At 39.4% G+C, this 16,905-nt stretch overlaps 5 protein-coding genes and 1 pseudogene across 5 annotated transcripts; 2 read left to right on the forward strand and 4 right to left on the reverse strand.

Moving 5' to 3' along the window:
• Nucleotides 1-20: 20 nt before the first annotated feature.
• Nucleotides 21-1,437, reverse strand: LOC122348884 (histone H2B-like). Its single transcript, XM_043244775.1, has one exon. The coding sequence runs from the start codon at nucleotides 1,415-1,417 to the stop codon at nucleotides 1,043-1,045; it is 375 nt and encodes a 124-aa protein (XP_043100710.1). The 5' UTR covers nucleotides 1,418-1,437; the 3' UTR covers nucleotides 21-1,042.
• A 2,055-nt stretch (nucleotides 1,438-3,492) lies between these two features.
• On the reverse strand, nucleotides 3,493-4,454 carry LOC122348893 (histone H4). Its single transcript, XM_043244784.1, has one exon. The coding sequence runs from the start codon at nucleotides 4,424-4,426 to the stop codon at nucleotides 4,115-4,117; it is 312 nt and encodes a 103-aa protein (XP_043100719.1). The 5' UTR covers nucleotides 4,427-4,454; the 3' UTR covers nucleotides 3,493-4,114.
• A 969-nt stretch (nucleotides 4,455-5,423) lies between these two features.
• Nucleotides 5,424-5,889, reverse strand: LOC122348877 (histone H3). Its single transcript, XM_043244767.1, has one exon. It carries the CDS (start codon nucleotides 5,875-5,877, stop codon nucleotides 5,467-5,469), a length of 411 nt encoding a protein of 136 aa, XP_043100702.1. The 5' UTR covers nucleotides 5,878-5,889; the 3' UTR covers nucleotides 5,424-5,466.
• Nucleotides 5,890-6,513: 624 nt separating this feature from the next.
• On the reverse strand, nucleotides 6,514-7,628 carry LOC122348883 (annotated as a pseudogene).
• A 3,261-nt stretch (nucleotides 7,629-10,889) lies between these two features.
• Nucleotides 10,890-11,325, forward strand: LOC122348895 (histone H4). Its single transcript, XM_043244786.1, has one exon. It carries the CDS (start codon nucleotides 10,903-10,905, stop codon nucleotides 11,212-11,214), a length of 312 nt encoding a protein of 103 aa, XP_043100721.1. The 5' UTR covers nucleotides 10,890-10,902; the 3' UTR covers nucleotides 11,215-11,325.
• Nucleotides 11,326-13,127: 1,802 nt separating this feature from the next.
• Nucleotides 13,128-13,560, forward strand: LOC122348889 (histone H2B-like). The gene has a single exon (XM_043244780.1). The coding sequence runs from the start codon at nucleotides 13,138-13,140 to the stop codon at nucleotides 13,510-13,512; it is 375 nt and encodes a 124-aa protein (XP_043100715.1). The 5' UTR covers nucleotides 13,128-13,137; the 3' UTR covers nucleotides 13,513-13,560.
• The last annotated feature ends 3,345 nt before the right edge of the window (nucleotides 13,561-16,905 follow it).

Below are 16,905 nucleotides of genomic sequence, written 5' to 3' on the forward strand. Positions count from 1 at the left end.
CAACTAGACAAATTTTGCCAATGTAGAAAATAATAAAATGCTTGTATGGATTTATTCCTGAACATTTATGCATGCTTGTCGACAAATATCTTGCATATAAACTGTTTGATTGATTGATTAAAAAGGATTTATCTTTTAAAGAGCGAATGTTTAAAAATGTTAACTCCATGTCCCCACAGAGATCTTACTTTGATGATAATAGGCCACAGATCAGATAAAACAGAAATCGAGAAACCTTTCTCTTTGTGCTTCATCAGAATTGTCTGAAGTTCTGGTTCACATCAGAGACAGTTGTTCCCTCTTAAATGTGGGGTTTATTTTTGAATGAAAAGAATATAATTTAGATGTTCACGCTATGCAGACTAACAATAATAGAAAAATAAATGCAACTGTGATTGTAAAAGTAATGACTGCATTCAGTGAGAAAAAAAGTTATGTAACTGTATAGAAAGACAACGTAAGAGGAAAAATGATGTAGAAGTATATTGAAAGTATCACATTTCCGATCATTTAAAATAATGTATTTATGACAAAGGGATCAAAAACATGGCTTCATAAGTGTTTCTGTGACTCAGTTAGTCTCAGGGTGGGGAGAAGTTGACCGAAGTCAATGGATTAGATCAAGATCGAGGCTCAAATACAAAACTGACTGAGTGAATCCGCCTACTGTGAAAGGCATTATACAAATACAACGTATATCAGGTCAACATACTTGATCCTGGAGAGCTGGTGTCCTGCAGCACTTACCTCAAACCCGAATCAAACACTTACTAGATATACTACAAAGAACACCGGCTCCCTTGAATGAAGTCTATTGAGATCTGAAGTAAAAAGATGAAGCTTGATCTTTGTTCAGATAATTGATGCTAATAAATTAAGAGATTAAACTTAAAAGCACTGCATTGGCAGAGCTTTTATTTCTAAAAACAACGGTCCAAACATCTACTACACATCTAACTGAGCAAATAAGAATAAACGCTCTTTTGCGGAGTAGTTGGGTGGCTCTTAAAAGAGCCTTTGTGGTTCGTGGGTCTGGGCTGCTCTACTTGGAGCTGGTGTACTTGGTCACGGCCTTGGTGCCCTCAGACACGGCGTGTTTGGCCAGCTCCCCGGGCAGCAGCAGACGCACGGCGGTCTGGATCTCTCTGGAAGTGATGGTGGAGCGCTTGTTGTAGTGAGCGAGACGAGACGCTTCACCGGCGATGCGCTCGAAGATGTCGTTGACGAAAGAGTTCATGATCCCCATCGCCTTGGAAGAGATCCCGGTGTCGGGATGAACCTGCTTCAGGACTTTGTAGACGTAGATAGCGTAGCTCTCCTTCCTGCTCTTTCTGCGCTTCTTTCCTCCTTTACCGGCGGTCTTTGTGACGGCCTTCTTGGAGCCTTTCTTGGGCGCGGACTTGGCGGGTTCAGGCATGATGACGCTGACGATCAGTGCTCGAGAAGAGGCGGGTAGAGACGTTTATTCGCTCCTCTATGCTAATTTACACAGATGCGAGGAACCTTCTGATTGGCGCGTCACCACAGACCTGAGCGACAGTGATTGGACGACTCCGAGAACAACCACGCGCGAGGAATTATAGCCCCGCCCTCCGCTCCTTGCCTTTGTTTCTATTCCTGTTCTTTTCTATTTTGTTAAACATATTTCACACATTTTTTCTTTGGTCCCGAATTTTTTCCTTCTGTGTAATTTTTAAAACGTTTACTTTTGTTGAATTTTGGAATAAAAGCAATAATTATTAGATAACATTAATTTTCCAGTTTCAAAGAATGTTAGTGATTTTCATTGTTACAGGTTCAGTGTTAAGAAGCTGCTTTAACTCATTGCTCCAAATTTAAAAACACTAAATATAAATTATATTCACAACATATCCACAGGAACATTTTTACAGAAAATTTTAGTCTGTTCTTTTATTCCTGGAACTATTGAACAATCTTTTACTGTTGTGATGTGTTTGAATGATTTTTTTAATTAGCTTCCAGTGAAATTTAGTATTTATCGCGGTTTTATTACGTTGCATTGAACCATACATAACACCAACTTTGAAATAGTCTCCGTTTATGAAATATACTTAGATACAACCCCCTTGTCGTTGGCAACTTAATGATCTTACTAGGAGTTATTTTGATATGTTCGTTTTTTTATAATTTCTGAAAGCATGTAGCTCAAAACGTAATACTTATTAATACGCATTAACGATTTCGTGTTTGTCTCTTTGTGTGAGAGTGTGGGTGTCTCTTAAAAGAGCCGTTGTGTTTGTGGAGATTGAAGGCGTTTATCCTCCGAAGCCGTACAAGGTGCGTCCCTGTCGTTTGAGCGCGTACAGGTCCTTCTCAAAAAATTAGCAGATTGTGATTAAGTTCATTATTTTCTGTAACGTACTGATAAACATTAGGCTTTCAAATATTTTAGATTCATTACACACAACTGAAGTAGTTCAAGCCATTTATTGTTTTAATAATGATGATTTTGGCATACAGCTCATGAAAACCCAATATTCCCATCTCACTCCACTGGTAAATGGTTTACTGACCATGATATTACTGTGCTCAATTGGCCTGCCAACTCTCCTGACCTGAACCCCATAGAGAATCTGTGGGATATTGTGAAGAGAAAGTTGAGAGATGCAAGACCCGACACTTTGGATGAGCTTAAGGCCGCTATCGAAACATCCTGGGCCTCCATAACCCCTCAGCAGTGCCACAGAATGATCGCCTCCACGCCGCACTGAAGCAGTCATGTGTGCAAAAGGATTCCCAACCAAGTTTTGAGTGCATAACTAATTATAATTATTTGAAGGTTGACGTTTTTTGTATTAAAAACACTTTTCTTTTATTGGTCGGATAAAACATGCTAATTTTTTGAGATGAGAATATTGGGTTTTCATGAGCTGTATGCCAAAGTCATCAATATTAATACAATAAAAGGCTTGAACTACTTCAGTTGTGTGTAATGACTCTAAAATATAAAAAAGTCTAATGTTTATCCGTACATTACAGATAATAACTTTATCACAATATGCACATTTGTTTTGAGAAAGACCTGTATACTACGTCCATAGCGGTGACGGTCTTTCTCTTATTTATTCGCTCCTCTATGCTAATTTACACAGACGCGAGGAACCTTCTGATTGGTGCGTCACCACGGACCTGAGCGACAGTGATTGGACAACTCCGACCACGCGCGAGGAATTATAGCCCCGCCCTCCGCTCTCACGTGACTTTCCTTTGTTTCTATTCCCGCTCTTTTTATTAAACATTTTATTAAACACACAAAGAGTGTAATTTTAAAACTCTTTTAGACTCGTTGAATTTTGGAATAAAAAAAGCAATAATTATTAGATACTTTATTTTTTCTCTGCTGCCCCACATTTTTTTTCTTCTGCCATCTGTTTATTTTATAAATGACAAAAACGCTAAATAATCGACTCAAAACAATAAAAGACAAAGTTAACCTTCTTTGCTCTCTATAACGAGGAATGACATTATTTTTGCAGTAATTCAAATCTATTGCATCATGACGATTTTTATTATAGAAATTAAGTGTAATAACATTAATTTTCCAGTTTTTAAGTATGTTTATGATTTTCACTGTTACAGGTTCAGTGTTAAAAAGCTGCTTTAAGTCATTGCTCCAAATTTAAAAACATTAATTATAAATTATATTCAGAACATATCCACAGGAACATTTTTACAGAAAAGACTTTGTTCTTTTATTCCTGAAACTATTGAACACCCTTTTACTGTTGTGATGTGTTTGAATGTTTCTTAATTAGCTTCCAGTGAAAGTTAATATTTATCATTTGGTTTTATTACGTTACATTGAACCAAACATAACACCGACTTTAATATATTCTCCGTTTAGTAAATATACTTACATACAGACAGACCTCTTATTGTTGGATCTTCAGAAATGGTTATAATATACAATCCCCTTAATGTTCAAGTTACCGATTTCGTTATAAATTTTGATAAGAGCTTTTGTTTATAATTTCTGAATACGTCTTGAACTACGTGTTGTTATTAATGCGACTTAATGACTTCGTGTTTGTCTCTTTGTGTGAGAGTGTGGGTGGCTCTTAAAAGAGCCGTTGTTTGTGGAGATTGAAGGCGTTTATCCTCCGAAGCCGTACAAGGTGCGTCCCTGTCGTTTGAGCGCGTACACTACGTCCATGGCGGTGACGGTCTTTCTCTTGGCGTGCTCGGTGTAGGTGACGGCATCGCGGATAACGTTCTCCAGGAAGACCTTCAACACCCCGCGGGTCTCCTCGTAGATCAGACCGGAGATACGCTTGACTCCGCCGCGGCGAGCGAGACGACGAATGGCGGGTTTGGTGATTCCCTGGATGTTATCGCGCAGCACTTTACGGTGACGCTTAGCGCCTCCTTTCCCGAGTCCTTTACCGCCTTTGCCTCTTCCAGACATGATCGAGACGCTTCTTGTTTCAAGCTTAAATTTGAAAACGAGTGTGGAGTAAAGCGCTACAGGGTAAGCCTTTTATATCATCTTACAGGACCTAACTGAAACCAGCTCCGCGTCACATGACTCGCCCCTCCCCCACAGGAAACAATGTGTTTTAACTCTTTAAACCTGATCTCACGACGTCTGTCCTTTCTCTCGTATTTAAACGTATGTTAAGATTCAGTTAACTAACATGGTCTGTGAAACATATCAAAATATTATTTACATGTATTCATTTGACAGACGCGTTTGTATTATATATATTACATCATCAAGAATTTAAAAAAAAACTGAAAATGTTACAAATCTGTCTGGTAGAAGACGTGTGTATTTTGTCCTAAAAGTAAGATGAGCGGGAGAGTGACCAAAGATTCTCCAGGGATAACTTTTCAGAAAATAGTTGAATCTTGCCTTCAGAAAAGGTTTTGTATAAATTTGAGCACACAGATACACCCTAGTGAAAAAGTACTTTATTGTATTTGTAATATATTCCCTGTTTAAATAGTACTTTGCAAATATGCTAACAAAAATATATAAAAAGTGCCTCATGCTTTTGCGTTATTGTCAAATACAACTTTAACATACTTATAACACAAAATTAAAATTATACATGTAATTTTTATTTATTTTACAAAACTATAGTTCTGTTTAAGTATATTAATTTGTATTTTAATATAGATCTATTTAAAATACTGGTGTGCTTAAAATGATTATTTTAACAATGAATAGTATTATAACTTCCATGGACACGTAAAGATCTGAAACAACCCATTTGTACTCTTTTAAATAATAGTAATGTCTGTGGAATATAGGGCTATATATTATAAGTGGTTAAAAGCTAAACAAATAAATACGTAAAGATTTTGATGAACTTTAAACACTTAATTTAAACGTAGCCAAAACTGTTATAAACTACAGACACGGTTTCAGTTAAAGTGGAAAAGCGTCGTTCAGTGTAGTTGTGGCTCTTAAAAGAGCCTTTGGGGTGTGACGCAGCGGCGGGTTTAAGCGCGCTCTCCTCGGATGCGGCGGGCCAGCTGGATGTCTTTGGGCATGATGGTGACTCTCTTGGCGTGGATGGCGCACAGATTGGTGTCCTCAAACAGACCCACCAAATAAGCCTCGCTGGCCTCCTGCAGGGCCATGACGGCGGAGCTCTGGAAGCGCAGGTCCGTCTTGAAATCCTGCGCGATTTCTCGCACCAAGCGCTGGAAAGGCAGCTTGCGGATCAGCAGCTCGGTGGACTTCTGATAACGGCGGATCTCTCGGAGAGCCACGGTCCCGGGCCTGTAACGATGGGGCTTCTTGACGCCGCCGGTGGCCGGGGCGCTCTTTCGGGCGGCTTTAGTAGCGAGCTGCTTCCTCGGGGCTTTACCGCCGGTGGATTTACGAGCTGTCTGCTTGGTTCTCGCCATGACTGAAATAGATTTCCTCCTCTGTTAAGTACAGAATAGAATTTCAAACTTTCGCGTCTGCTTTTAGAGCATCGACCCACACGAGCTAATGATGTCACGACGTTCCGAGGCTTCTGATTGGCTGGTCTGTGACATCCGCGTATGACTGCTAGCCAATGACTGCGCTTCTGTTTTCGAATGGAGCCGTTTGTGTTTCCCGCTCAAACTGCGTTGTTCTGTTTATGACTTTATACATTGTTTATTCATACATAATTTCCAGAATCAAAGTCCATAAGCAAAACAGTACAATAACATTAAAAATGCAGTACTATCAAAACCTTTTCTCTTTACTTATGCCTTTTCTTTCCAACTTATTCTTATTTGAACAATCTCAGAGGCTGGTATTAGGATCCGTTCACTTCCTCAAGATGAATCACTTTATATCTTCCTCAATTGCAAGTTGCTTTGAAAAAAGCCTCAGCAAAATGAAATGATCCAAACACATATCATTATTAGAAGTGAGGGCCTGGGCAATCAACTTTTTTTAGGCACAAATGACAGAGAGCACAGAAACACTAGACTCATATTTCTGATAAAGATCGTGATCTTGATTCAAACACACAGAGATTTATTCCTAAACGACGGTGATTTAATCACAATCACACGATCCATTAAAATCAACTAGATTTTACTGAAATATATTAGCAAGAAAAATATATAACATTGGATAAATTTTTCTGACGCTAATTTTTTTTTTTTTTACAGTACAAACTGCTACACAAAAAAAGTAAAAACAATCAAAACCCAGTGTTAACCTTGTTCAGACCAATAGTTGGCGATCATAAAACAATCTGCTAAAATGTAATACACATTTTTTTTTTACATAATCATGATACAGGCATCTTGTTAAAAAGAACGTCTTGTTTTAGACACACAAACATCAAGAGTCAGTCTATGAATCTCAAGGACAGAAAAAAAAAACAAGACGTACAATTTATGTCACAATTCATGCAGTTTTGACCCCAGATTGCATTGCACTTTACATTTACATTTACTTTAATCATCATAGTTTAAATTCTGGTGGTTTATGAAATTAATCTTATTTTTTTTTAATCTTTTGGTAGTTGCAAACACAACAGCTACTAGGCAACATCCAACTGTTGAATCTTATTTGTCTTTTGTACCCAGTTTGTAACTTATACGGGTTGACCATCTTCAGATTTAAGTCTGTACAGCACACACACAAAAACAGCTCTCTCTGAGATGAAGTGGGTGGCTCTTAAAAGAGCCTTTGTGTCGAAGAAGCAGACCGGAGCCCGTTCACTTGGTCTTGGCGGGTTTCTCGGTCTTCTTGGGCAGCAGCACGGCCTGGATGTTGGGCAGCACGCCGCCCTGAGCGATGGTCACTCCGCCCAGGAGTTTGTTCAGCTCCTCGTCGTTGCGCACCGCCAGCTGCAGGTGACGGGGAATGATACGGGTCTTCTTGTTGTCCCGAGCGGCGTTTCCGGCCAACTCCAGGATCTCAGCGGTCAGGTACTCGAGCACAGCCGCCAGATAGACGGGAGCACCGGCACCGACGCGCTCTCCGTAGTTTCCTTTGCGGAGGAGTCTGTGAACACGACCGACGGGGAACTGCAGGCCTGCCCTGGACGAGCGAGTCTTAGCCTTCGCTCGGCTTTTCCTCCGGTTTTTCCTCTGCCGCTCATTTTCGGTTGTAAGCAGTTCAACGAGTTGAAAAGATGAGCTCGTGAGCCCCAAATGTTACTTTTAAACGAGCGTGCACGTCGCCCATTGGTTTAGAGTCGTGTAAGATTCTAAACCAATCGCTGATCTTCCCTCCAACGCTCACGTCAAAGCCACGCCCCCTCAGCTGGGGTCAGATTGTGCTGCAGACTAAACACACGACAGAAAATATTAACGTATGGAAATATGATCGTTATGGGGGTTGAATGGGGGTCTTATTTGTTAAACCTGTCAGTATAAAAAGCTTTCATAAATAGATTTTAACTTTAATTTCAATTACTGATCAATTAACGTTGTTCTCATTAACGTGAATAACTTTGCTTTTCTAAATGCAGTCAACATATAAATAATTTTCGCCCAAGAACTCAAAAGATCTCTATTTTTCTAAACACTTCAGAACATTGTTTCTTACTTACTGTGTAACTAATAATGATTTATTCAAGAACTAACAGTTAATTATTCAGTAACACTTAACTCGCTGCTGTTAACTACTAAGGACTATGTGTCAACTAATTAATATGCAATGCAAGTGTATGCTTGTGTTTAATTAACAGTTAGCTAATCAATAACTATTATTGTATTCTGTCTGGAGTTGGTCAGTTAATTATAAATTGTAATAAATTAGCCTATACATTACTAATTGCCGTCTTTTAAAAGTAATTTAAATTACTAGTGATAGTAATTACTGTCTCTGAATTGCTTTTTTTGTATTATTTTTGAGTTACTTCCAAATAAATACAAAAGTATGACTAGCCAATCTATACACACACACACACACACACACACAGTTGTGGCCAAAAGTTTTGAGAATGTTTGCTGCTAAACTGCTTCTAGATCTTTGTTTCAGTTGTTTCTGTGATGTAATTATAGTTCATTACAAGCACTTCATTCGTTTCAAAGGCCTTTATCGACAATTACATGATATTTATACAAAGAGTATTTGCAGTGTTGGCCCTTCTTTTTCAGGACCTCTGCAATTCGACTGAGCATGCTCTCAATCAACTTCTGGGCCAAATCCTGACTGATAGCAACCCATTCTTTCAAAACCACTTCTTGGAGTTTGTCATAAATTGTGGGTTTTTGTTTGTCCACCCGCCTCTTGAGGACTGACCACAAGTTCTCAATGGAATTAAGATCTGGAGAGTTTTGGTCCCCGAGCCGCTTAGTTATCACTTTTGCCTTATGGCACGGTGCTCCATTGTGCTGGAAACTGCATTGTTCTTCACCAAACTGTTGGAAGAAGTTGCTGTTGGAGGGTGTTTTTGTACTATTCTTTATTCATGGCTGTATTTTTGGGCAAAATTGTGAGTGACCCCCACTCCCTTGGATGAGAAGCAACCCCACACATGAATGGTCATCAGATGCTTTACTGTTGGACTGACACAGGACTGATGGTAGCTCACCTTTTCTTCTCCAGACAAGCCTTTTTCCAGATGCCCCAAACAATCCGAAAGGGGCTTCATGGGAGAATATGACTTCGCCCCAGTCCTTAGCAGTCCAGTCACCATACTTGGTGCAAAAGATCAATCTGTCCCTGATGTTTTTTGGAGCGAAGTGGCCTCTTTGCTGCCCTTCTTGGCACCAGGCCATCTTCTAAAAGTCTTGGCTTCACTGTGTGTTCAGATGCTCTCACACCGGCCTGCTGCCAATCCTGAGCAAGCTCTACACTGGTGGCTCTCCCATCCTGCAGCTGAATCCTCTTTAGGAGACGATCCTGGCACTTACTGGACTTTCTTGGATGCCCTGAAGCCTTCTTAACAAGAGTTGAACCTCTTTCTTTGAAGTTCATGATGATCCTATAAATTGTCGATTTAGGTGCAATCTTAGTAGCCACAATATCCTTGCCTGTGAAACCATTTTTATGATGGCTGCACATGTTTCTTTGCAGGTCACCATGGTTAACAATGGAAGAACAATGATTTCAAGCATCGCCCTCCTTTTAACATGTCAATTCTGTCATTCTAACCCAATCAGCCTGACATAATGATCTCCAGCCTTGTGCTCGTTCTCACCTGACTTAACAAGACGATTACTGAAATGGTCTCAGCAGGTCATTTAATGACAGCAATGAAATGCAGTGGAAAGTTTTCAGGTTTAAGTTAATTTCCATGGCAAAGAAGGACTATGCAATTAATCTGATCACTGTTCATAACATTCTGGAGTATATGCAAATTGCTATTACAAAAACTTAAGCAGCAACTTTTCCAATTTCTAATATTTATGTAATTCTCAAAACTTTTGGCCACGACTGATATATATATATATACACACACACACACACACACACACACACACACACACACAATCAATAATCTAATCACATAATGTGCAAATTAATTAATACATTTAGGATTAATCAACATGCACATTGATTTAATATGTAGTTTTTTGTGTGAATTAAGGAAAAAATGCTGAATTGACAAAATATAAAAAGTGGATTTAAAAATAAATAATTGTGATACTTTCATATAAATGTTATTATTATTATTAGTAGTAGTATGAAAATGCAATATTAATAAATGCAATAAATTTATGGAGGTTTTGCCTGTGTAGTTAATTGTAAGAAAGCAGCTTATGACATGAACCCCACACCACCACAGACTTACGATAACTTACCGTAGTTTTTATATTTTATATACAGTATTTTATGTGTGCCTCCTCAGCATATACCACATTACCATTAGTTCAATTCCTCTTAACCCATTAGTAATTAATAAATCATTTAAGAAATTATTCTGGAGGACCTGAGACATATTCTAACGGTAAAAGATTGTTAAACCTTTAGGGTTAGGCATTAACACAATGCATCAACTACCCAAGATTAAAAAACAAAGGAACTAAGCCTGCCTTTTGTTTTGCCCTCAAACTAAGAACGAAAAAGACGTTTGTTTGAAGTATATCGGGGCTTTATCATGTAAAGCTTTATGTTTGAAACAACTACGTTTCAGACTGCATTTCTGTGTGGAAAACATTAAGCTTTTATCACTAGTATCGTTATTATTTAAAGTTCAGATATAAACTCTCACACACACCATTTTTCTTTGCTGTTCTCTCCTCGTTATAGCCTTAGCTTATTTTGTCAAATTAATCATATAAAACATGCTTTTTAATATGAATCAACGGAAAAGTCGTTAAATCAGGAAAGACCACTCTTTGTTTCCTGCTCTGACTGTGAGGGGGAGGGGCGAGTCACGTGACGAGGAGCTAGTTTCAGTTAGGTCCTGTAAGAGAATAAAAAAAGCTTTCTTTGCCGCACTCGTTTCATATTCGTTTCTGTCGTTTGACTGACATAGAAAACGCATCATGTCTGGAAGAGGCAAAGGTGGTAAAGGACTCGGGAAAGGAGGCGCTAAGCGTCACCGTAAAGTGCTGCGCGATAACATCCAGGGAATCACCAAACCCGCCATTCGTCGTCTCGCTCGCCGCGGCGGAGTCAAGCGTATCTCCGGTCTGATCTACGAGGAGACCCGCGGGGTGTTGAAGGTCTTCCTGGAGAACGTTATCCGTGATGCCGTCACCTACACCGAGCACGCCAAGAGAAAGACCGTCACCGCCATGGACGTAGTGTACGCGCTCAAACGACAGGGACGCACCTTGTACGGCTTCGGAGGATAAACGCCTTCAATCTCCACAAACACAACGGCTCTTTTAAGAGCCACCCACACTCTCACACAAAGAGACAAACATGAAATTATTAATGCGTATTTCTTACGTTTTGAGCTACGTGTTTTCAGACATTGTAAGGCACAACCTCTTTAACAAAATAACCCATAGCAAGATCATTAACTTTACTACAATAAGGGGGCTGTAAGTGTATTTCATAAACGGGGAATAGAGTATTTTAAAGTCTGTGTTCTGTATGGTTTATAATAACGTAACAAAAACCAATTGGTAAATACTAAATTTCACTGGAAACTACTTAAAAAAACATTTTAACTTCACGACAGGAAAAGGGTGTTTAACCGTTCAAGAAATCAATGAACAAACAAATCTTTTCTGTAAAAATGTTCCTGTGGATATGTTCTGAATATAATTTATATTTAGTGTTTTTAAATTTGCATCGAGTTAAAGCATCTTCCTCGTCTGTGGTTGTTCTCGGAGTTGTCCAATCACTGTCGCGCAGGTCCGTGGTGACGCACCAATCAGAAGGTTCCTCGCGTCTGTGTAAATTAGCATAGAGGAGCGAATAAATAAGAGAAAGACCGTCACCGCTATGGACGTAGTATACAGGTCTTTCTCAATACAAATGTGCATATTGTGATAAAGTTATTTTCTTTATTTTCTGTAACGTACGGATAAACATTAGACTTTCATATATTTTAGAGTCATTACACACAACTGAAGTAGTTCAAGCCTTTTATTGTTTTAATATTGATGATTTTGGCCTACAGCTCATGAAAACCCAATATTCTCATCTCAAAAAATTAGCATGTTTTATCCGACCAATAAAAGAAAAGTGTTTTTAATACAAAAAACGTCAACCTTCAAATAATTATAATCAGTTATCCACTCAAAACTTGGTTGGGAATTCTTTTGCCCAAATGACTGCTTCAGTGCGGCGTGGAGGCGATCATTCTGTGGCTCTGCTGAGGGGTTATGGAGGCCCAGGATGTTTCGATAGCGGCCTTAAACTCATCCAAAGTGTCGGGTCTTGCATCTCTCAACTTTCTCTTCACAATATCCCACAGATTCTCTATGGTGTTCAGGTCAGGAGAGTTGGCAGGCCAATTGAGCACAGTAATAGCATGCTCAGTAAACCATTTACCAGTGGAGTGAGATAGGAATATTGGGTTTTCATGAGCTGTATGCCAAAATCATCACGCTTTGAGCTACGTGTTTTCAGAAATTATAAAAAAACGAACATATCAAAATAACTCCTAGTAAGATCATTAAGTTGCCAACGACAAGGGGGTTGTATCTAAGTATATTTCATAAACGGAGACTATTTCAAAGTTGGTGTTATGTATGGTTCAATGCAACGTAATAAAACCGTGATAAATACTAAATTTCACTGGAAGCTAATTAAAAAAATCATTCAAACACATCACGACATTAAAAGATTGTTCAATAGTTTCAGGAATAAAAGAACAGACTAAAATTTTCTGTAAAAATGTTCCTGTGGATATGTTGTGAATATAATTTATATTTAGTGTTTTTAAATTTGGAGCAATGAGTTAAAGCAGCTTCTTAACACTGAACCTGTAACAATGAAAATCACTAACATTCTTTGAAACTGGAAAATTAATGTTATCTAATAATTATTGCTTTTTATTCCAAAATTCAACAAAAGTAAACGTTTTAAAAATTACACTCCCTGTGTGAAATATGTTTAACAAAATAGAAAAGAACAGGAATAGAAACAAAGGAAAGGAGCGGAGGGCGGGGCTATAATTCCTCGCGCGTGTTGTCCAATCACTGTCGCGCAGGTCCGTGGTGACGCGCCAATCAGAAGGTTCCTCGCGTCTGTGTAAATTAGCATAGAGGAGCGAATAAACGTCTCTACCCGCCTCTTCTCGGTCACTGATCGTCAGCGTCATCATGCCTGAACCCGCCAAGTCCGCGCCCAAGAAAGGCTCCAAGAAGGCCGTCACAAAGACCGCCGGTAAAGGAGGAAAGAAGCGCAGAAAGAGCAGGAAGGAGAGCTACGCTATCTACGTCTACAAAGTCCTGAAGCAGGTTCATCCCGACACCGGGATCTCTTCCAAGGCGATGGGGATCATGAACTCTTTCGTCAACGACATCTTCGAGCGCATCGCCGGTGAAGCGTCTCGTCTCGCTCACTACAACAAGCGCTCCACCATCACTTCCAGAGAGATCCAGACCGCCGTGCGTCTGCTGCTGCCCGGGGAGCTGGCCAAACACGCCGTGTCTGAGGGCACCAAGGCCGTGACCAAGTACACCAGCTCCAAGTAGAGCAGCCCAGACCCACAAACCACAAAGGCTCTTTTAAGAGCCACCCAACTACTCCGCAAAAGAGCGAGTTTAGTCTGGTGTTATGTCTACAGAGATGCAGCCTTAATTTGTGTATATATAAGACCAATTTAAATTAGAGGTCTATACAACGATTGTGTTTATAGACATAATGCCGTAAATCTAATACAGAGCTGTTTCACCTGGCCGAGAGCAGCACTCTGGATCGATAGGTGTTAGTTCTTGAGGTCAAAAGTGGTCACGTGATATTGTTAAATCTGTTGAAAGAATCACTCAGCATACTCTGTTCATATGATATTGGGTAAAAACATTTGGTGAAGGTCCTTGTTTGTTTGTTCTCTGAAAAAGTTGATATTTTTGGCTATGCTTTTTTTAAATCACTGAGCTTTTTAGCTAATCAAAGACTTCTCTGTTTAGAGTTGAATGAATGGAATGTATTATCACAGATATTTATTGTTACTGTAATTGAGCTTCAGTGTTATGTTTTTAGTGATTTTTAAGAAATGGCTATTTGCACACATCCGTATACTAACAGCAAAGTCTTCGTCCTGCATAGATGGGGACACCATTAATAAATTGTAACCTAAATTATAACCTATTCAAGCAATATATATATATATATGTGTATGTAAATATACACATGAACTTGGAGACATGAATTCAGGAATGAATTGCAAAGTTACTTACTGCTAGTAGAATGTCTAATGGACTATCATATAATAATAATTCACATTTTTATTCATATACGTTTTAGGTACATTTGCTATCTGTTGCAGATTGGTTACATTTAGTCTGTCTATGGATATATATATATATATATATATATATATTATATATATATATATATATACATATATAAATAACATACACACACACACACAGCTATATATATATATATATATAGCAGATTAAATGTACTTCTGCAACAGATAGCAAATGTACCTTTAAACGTATATGAATAAAAATGTGTCCCAAATAAGGTCACATCTTATCTTGGCATTGAGCGGGTTACACTACCAAGGTCCCTACTACTTCCGCACCACACCCCATTCTGCTACAGGTGTATCAACCTCCACCCTTTCAGGACCCTGACCAGAAGAATCTGAACTGTGTGTGTCCTTTGAGAGCATCTGTATATTGATAGCATTTTTTGTTTAATCAGCTTCTCAAACATGACTAAGGCACGAGAGTTCCCTTTTATCTCTCAAGGACTTTCTGGACCATGCTTTATAGACTGCTTTTTGATCGCTACACCGTGTTTAGGAATGATATGGCAGATGCACCAGTTTACAATCACAAGATGGTGGATACCACAGCTCTCTGTTCTGTCACAACTGCTAATCATTGGCCAAGTCAAGCCCCCATTGATCTATACAAGTCAAGGCAGGTTTTTTAAGATTGTTATGAGTCAAGTCACATTGGATTGTCATGAGTCTCAAACCTACACCTATCCCATTAAGTCCCTCTGTTTCTGAACTGACTTCTGAAGTGCTTCCAATTATGGAAATGACTTTATGCTCTGTTTGGACTGTGTACACCACCACAGAACTGACGGACACAGATAATGTATCCCAAGGTGGCGGCTGATACTGCAGAACCTGTTGAGGTAGTGGCGCACACTACTGTGTTTCCCGAGGTGAGGGGACCCGCTGAGGGTACCTGCTCCAGAGATGGCAGCATTAGCTGTAGAACCTCTTCGAGTGGTAGTGCTCACTTCAGTGCACTTTCAATCTGTCCTGTTGCGGTCAAGAAGACCATTACTGAATCACCTTTGTGTCTTGATACTACCAATGCAGAACCTCCAGAGGTTTAGCCACTCATTTGCCCTGTTCCTGCCCTGTATGGAGGCCGTCTATGAATCCTCATTCTGCACTGTCACACTATAAAGACCATTAGCAAGCTATTATATGGCAATAAACTAGTTGTTTATGAACTCTCACAATGTCCCGTCACGTCTAAAGAGGCCATCTGTGAACTCTTGTCCTGTGCCATAATGGCTAAACAAGCCAGGGAGGCCATGTCACAATCTGGTTTCTGAACATCAATCAATCATTTTTATTTTATAGCGCTTTTAACAACACAGGTTGTATCAAATCACTGAACAGTATAACATCCAGCAAGAACCACTTGAGGTCACCTCCATCATCACACCACAATTCATATAAACTCTAAAAAAGCATATTTTTGTGACCACAGAAAATATTGGCAGTATCAGTGCATCAGAGCATGTAGCAAGGATCTAAATCATAATGATCATAAAGGGACATCAATTTGCCAGGTAGAACTAGAAACATTTAACTAAATGCTAACTCACACAGGAAGACCTGATAGTGAACCATCAGGAAAAGTAGAGAATGAAGCTATGGAAAGTCAGTTAACCACCTGCAAACCATCAGTGCTGTTTATAATGGAGTCTATAACTAATACTAAACATCGCCTTAACCCAACTAACCTGTTTAGGTTAGTGAAATATACATTATTTTTGGTGAGGGTTCAGATGCAGTCTAGGGTGAAAGTCTTAATGGTTCAAAGGTTTTGGACTTGCACTCATGTTCTTCAGGTTTGAAGAGTTATGAACTTCAAAGATGTCCTGACTCATGATGATACAGAGTTTCTTCCCAGGTAGAAGGTGTAAAGAGCTAAGAGTGAGATCTGCTAAGATCCAGGGATCTTTGATTGAATGGAAAGTCAAGGCTGCAAGCCCTGGCACAAATACTATATAGTTGGAGAGGTGTTCAAATTCTCATCTCCTCAGTATCACACAGAACAGCTGGGCTGTTTCCAGCCTCCCAGGGCGGGGGTGCAGGTTTCAGAGGACGAGAAGTAGTGAGACGTGGAAGAGACCAAACAAGTGGAAGACTGTGGTGGGTCACTGGATTTTGAGTCTATTCTATTATTCTATTTATTTTGGTAACACTTTATTTTGATGGTCCCTTTGCACCTACATGTCAACTAATTTTCATTAGAGAATAAGTAGATATAAAATCAGACCTTTTTGTATCATAAAGCTCTTACGTATTAAGTCATATTTGTATGTTATTGTTACGTGCTTTGGAGTACGCGCGTGTTCTCTTTCCCCTCCCTCCTGTCTGCTCTTAGGTTCCTGATTGGATGAGACAACGGTCGATCATAATTGTGACGTCATCGTCTTCGCCCAATCGACTGTCGTCTGACTGGTTTAAAGGTCTTCCCGCGAACTTCAGAAGGAGGCTTGTTTGTGCTGCGCGTCGGTGCGCTTTGTGTTGTTATTCTTTACTATGCGTCTAATAGGTGCGCTTTGTGTTTTGTTGTTATTCTTTACTATGCGTCTAATATTCAACGTTGAACTGATCAAATTCCTTTTAATTAGGGAAACTGGAACAAGTGAGCATATTG

This window comes from Puntigrus tetrazona, chromosome 7, assembly GCF_018831695.1.
Source record: "Puntigrus tetrazona isolate hp1 chromosome 7, ASM1883169v1, whole genome shotgun sequence".
NCBI lineage: Eukaryota > Metazoa > Chordata > Actinopteri > Cypriniformes > Cyprinidae > Puntigrus > Puntigrus tetrazona.

What these genes read in the sequence shown, in the direction of transcription:
- LOC122348884 (XM_043244775.1), bottom strand. Translation starts at nt 1,417, where the DNA reads ATGCCTGAACCCGCCAAGTCCGCGCCCAAGAAAGGCTCCAAGAAGGCC.
- LOC122348893 (XM_043244784.1), bottom strand. Translation starts at nt 4,426, where the DNA reads ATGTCTGGAAGAGGCAAAGGCGGTAAAGGACTCGGGAAAGGAGGCGCT.
- LOC122348877 (XM_043244767.1), bottom strand. Translation starts at nt 5,877, where the DNA reads ATGGCGAGAACCAAGCAGACAGCTCGTAAATCCACCGGCGGTAAAGCC.
- LOC122348895 (XM_043244786.1), top strand. Translation starts at nt 10,903, where the DNA reads ATGTCTGGAAGAGGCAAAGGTGGTAAAGGACTCGGGAAAGGAGGCGCT.
- LOC122348889 (XM_043244780.1), top strand. Translation starts at nt 13,138, where the DNA reads ATGCCTGAACCCGCCAAGTCCGCGCCCAAGAAAGGCTCCAAGAAGGCC.